At 34.6% G+C, this 4384-nt stretch overlaps 1 protein-coding gene across 1 annotated transcript in view; it reads right to left on the reverse strand.

The window, feature by feature from the left end:
* Positions 1–803: 803 nt before the first annotated feature.
* Positions 804–4384, reverse strand: part of LOC118741841 (mucin-2-like) — a 28898-nt gene continuing 25317 nt past the window's right edge. Inside the window, exons 8-10 of the mRNA XM_036473813.1 lie at positions 1608–2045; positions 1346–1544; positions 804–1259 (exon numbers count right to left, since the gene is read on the reverse strand). Of these exons, the coding sequence (XP_036329706.1) occupies positions 1092–1259; positions 1346–1544; positions 1608–2045 (805 nt within the window). The 3' untranslated portion in view covers positions 804–1091. The remainder of the gene's footprint in view (positions 1260–1345; positions 1545–1607; positions 2046–4384) is intronic.

A 4384-nucleotide genomic window follows, 5' to 3' on the forward strand; every position in this document is an offset into this window, starting at 1 on the left:
GCAGAGAGAGATTTTAACTTTGAATAGCTGTAAAGTGTTTAGAAAGCTTTTTTACGTTCTTTTAAGCTCTACACGATCACCACTAGCAAGCTGTTTACTTGATATGCCACTCATTTATGTAGATTTGTAAAAGTTGTCTTACTCATATTATGATTATCAAAATCAATGTAGGGCTACGCTTTCATGACTTTGAGATATTGCTTTTGCGGTTTTTGAACTAATCAAACTACATAATGACATTCTATGATTTTCATACCTACACATGCCTCAAAGTTGAAACTCACCTCACGCGCTTTCGTAATGCATATTCAAAAATTATAGCAAACATTTATCACATATCATAATAATATCGTAAATTATTACGTACAAAAGTAAATACATACTGTGCTTAGGTACTATAGGCCTAACCTACAAAAAAATTAAACCTATACTAACTTTTTTAATTTAAAACACTTTTTTTTAAAGCCATCTGCATTTTCGTACACACTTTCAAGTGATTAATTTCATAGAAAGCAGCAGCAAATTGCTTAGCCTACAACGAAAAAAATCTACAGCTAGTATTGCGCGCATGCGTGGCCAGTTTACTTCATTTTTTTTTTGTTTTAACTTAAAATAGAAAACATAAATTTAATACTAAAATTTCTTCACAAATTAAATAAAAAATAAATAGTTTCTTCTTTGTTTTACAAAATACCAAAATAAATTTAAATAGCCCAAAGCAAGGTTGTTTTTCCGTATTTTCTAGTACAGCTAATATTCGCCGTTTGTTCTAACAAATTTTCTTTTTTAATTTCATACTTTTTTCGACTTTTACAATAATTTTGACGCTGCTAACGAGTGAATTGCATATTTTGTGCATTTGCAGTTGTATGTATGTTTGTATGTTTCTCTTTCTGATTGACACTTGTGCGTATATTTACAAATAGCGCATGCGCACGCGCAGTGCAGCAAAGCGTCTGAGTTTACACCTTACACATCGAACTTTGCTCCGCCGCTGCTGCTCTGCTTGGTTCCACCCTCCCCCCAAAAAACACAGAAGCTTATACCACTTATCTAGTATTGCTCTCACACACACAAACACATTTTGCAATTTACGCTGTCGAATCTTCAATTTCGTTGTCGATACGCGATGAACGTATGCCTGACTTGCCGGTCCATGGATAGATGTCGGGACAGGGTTGACACGTTTTCATATAACGTACGCCGGATTTGTGCCAGAGATTGCAGACCTTGGGGTTGTTGCAACGCTTCCGACGGTCCTGTAGGTGCGAGAAGGAAAATTGATTAATGGAAGCAATTTTTGGAGATACTCTCAAAGAGAATTTTGGTTTGTTGGTACACCTACCGAGTAATCACACGAGAATGGCTGGAAGGAATTGATGCGCGAGAGTGGTGTTGGATCACGTACCCATTGCAACATTTGCCAATTGGTCACAATCCAAACGTCTGGCAATTGATTGATGGCGTCTAAGAATTTGATGAAACCTTCTTTATGGTGAGGCTGCGTGAACCAAGCCGCATGGTAGTAGAGACCAAATGGAGCTCTGGAGGTTAAAAAGAAAAATTAAGGTTACTTAATTCGCCTTCCTTTTGCCTTCCACACTCACCTGTTTGTCGTGTAGTGTCTTTCGAAATTCTTCATAATCATTTTGTAAACACCATCCGATTCGCTGGGATTCGAACAGGCATCACCCATTGAACAACGTCCACCGTTCAAGTCTTGCCACATCACCATAGGCACTTGCCATACACCCGGATAGCTGCGCGTCGGGCAGGGTGGTATCATGCAGTCGTGGAAGATTTTATAGTCGAAGGTGTAGGGCCATGATGGTGGGCGATTTTCGTACACTGGCAGTGATGAATCGTAGGTAAAGTTTGAGTCGTAAAGCATTTTGTACATTTTATTGCCGCCGACCGAGAGGAACGGCGCACGCATACCACGCACATTGGAGAGCTTGACACCACCATAGGCGGCGAGAATTTCACGCTGGCCGGCAATCTCACGCGTCCACTTCTTTTGCGAGAATTGTTCGCCGAAGCTGTGACTGTAGGTTTTTGGTTTTTAGAAAAGGATGGGGTGAGAACAAAATAGGTTAGTTGTATGTTTTTAAGAGTTTCGTGTGCAAAAATTTAAGGTGCGGAAAACTAGTTATTTTCAAGTTACTTGAAATTGGAAGCAGTGTTTGATTTAGTTTATGTCTATACCGCCACCGAATCTCTTTAATACAAGTATTTTGGATTTTTGGTTATAAAAATTAAACAGTTAAAAAGGAAAAGGATTATTACATACAGTCAATCAATAAAGTTTTGGTACGGCGATTTTTTTTTTGCATACGGGCAACTGTTTTTTAATTATTTTATTTTTCGCATTTTTTTTATAAAAATATGGTTAATTCTACGACCAAGACCTCAAAAATCCGAGCTCCAAACCTTGTGCAAAATTAAAGAAAATTCTGCAAAGTTTCATCAAAATATTACGCTTTTTAATTACACCCTTCAGAAAATAGCTGAGTATGCAGTTTTTAGCCCATTCGATTTTAGCGTAATAATGTGCATTATTATCTCCATATAAAAAAGAAAAATTGAGAATTTATTTATATGGAGAAAATGAGCGACACCTTTAACAAAAAAAATTATCAAATATCATTGGTAAGTCCTCGCTACCTGAAACTTGCACTTTATTGTACTAAAATTGGATGGGCTAAAAACTGCAAAAGAGTGTAACTAAAAAGTTCAATATTTTAATGAAAAATTGCAGAATTTTCTTTAATTTGAACAAGGTTTGGAGGTCTGATTTTTTGAGTTTATGTTGTAGAATTAAACATGTTAAAAAAAAAATTTGCGAAAAATAAAATAGTTAAAAAACAGTTGTCCGTATTCAAAAAAAAATCGCTGTACCAAAACTTTATTGATTGATTGTAAACAAAATTCACCACGTAAAATGGAAGCAAGTTAGCAAGTTGCAAATAAAATAATTAGGATTTAGTACTTGAAAGATATGTGTGAACTGAATATCAGAAAAAAATAGCATTTAGGGATCACCTTTGATGAAAATGCTCGATATGTAGACTCGAGTTATAATTATAATCTTATAATTATTATTGAACTTTCAGGAGGAATTTTACTTTTTAAAAATCCAGAATGTATATTAGGGTGCTTTTTTTCGGCGACTAAAAACAAGCAAGTTCCCTGAAAATTTGAGCATTTATTATTAATATTAAGTACTCGACGAAGATTTCCCGTTCAAAATACATGTAAACTTTGATTGTTTTTCTTCAAAATCTATAGCTCAGAGGTATTTTATGGTATAATCTTGGTCAATGATAGCATTTGATGCGGTGTAACCCTAACACCCACCAGCGAGTTAGTACAGGTCACTAAACCCAATATTTTCATGAAATTCTAGTTTTTTCGCCACTATCCCGTAAATAAATGGAGCTAAAGAAAAAATACTAATGACAGACTTCTAGATAATTCAATTTCCTATAAAAAAGGTTTTAGAACACCAAATCGCTAACATCGATATTTCTTGAGATATTGGTTTTAGAGTTTTGCTACAAAAAAAATACTTTTTTTTCATTTTCTTTTCATTAACAACCTTTTTTTATTCTTATTTTAATTTGGCCAATCAATTAAGAATTAATCCGAACTGGCGTATCAAAGATGATAAAATATGACTTCAACTTTGATAAATATATCTAAAAAAACTAGTGCAGACACCGATTGGAGTGAGTGGAACGTGAGTTTTCAGGTAGTTTTTAGCGAAAACTGGTTTTCGTTTAACAGATTTTACATGGTCGAAAACACCAGTTTTAGGCCGAAAACCAGTTTTAGCAACGAAAACATCCCTGACGGAAACAAGTGATTTTTTTTAAATCAACAAATTTTAAGACCACTTTAAAAGAAATGCAATCAGTAAATTTAATGTAGTAATGAATTTTTATACTCTTTTTGTGTGTCTTGGAAGTATGAAAAAGCATCTGTGAAGTCCAGAACGCAAGCGTATTCAAAAGAAACAAACTGACTTTGAAGTTGTGTAAACCAAATTCATTTTAAAGTAGTTGAAATTAAATGCAGGAAAAGGCAAATGACTGCTTCCTAGGACATCGCCATGTTAAATAAATGAGTTCGTTGTAGGTAAAATAGTGAGAATTTCAATTAATTATCATTAAAAATAAAGTAGTTTATAAATTAATTTAAAACTAATTCAATTTCCTGCAGGGATGTTTTCAATGCCGGTCAGAACATATGGTATAAGAGCGCTGCTCATCATCGTTTTGTATCAGCAAAAGGCATCGCCTTGCTGACGCGCAGAGCTTTTTTGCGCTTTCTGTACATTTTCAATTGACGCGTGATTAAAAGCTATCTCTGATACTATATACAT

The sequence above is a fragment of the Rhagoletis pomonella genome, unplaced genomic scaffold (assembly GCF_013731165.1).
Source record: "Rhagoletis pomonella isolate Grant_MI unplaced genomic scaffold, Rhpom_1.0 Rhpom_scaffold_00006, whole genome shotgun sequence".
Taxonomy (NCBI): Eukaryota; Metazoa; Arthropoda; class Insecta; order Diptera; family Tephritidae; genus Rhagoletis; species Rhagoletis pomonella.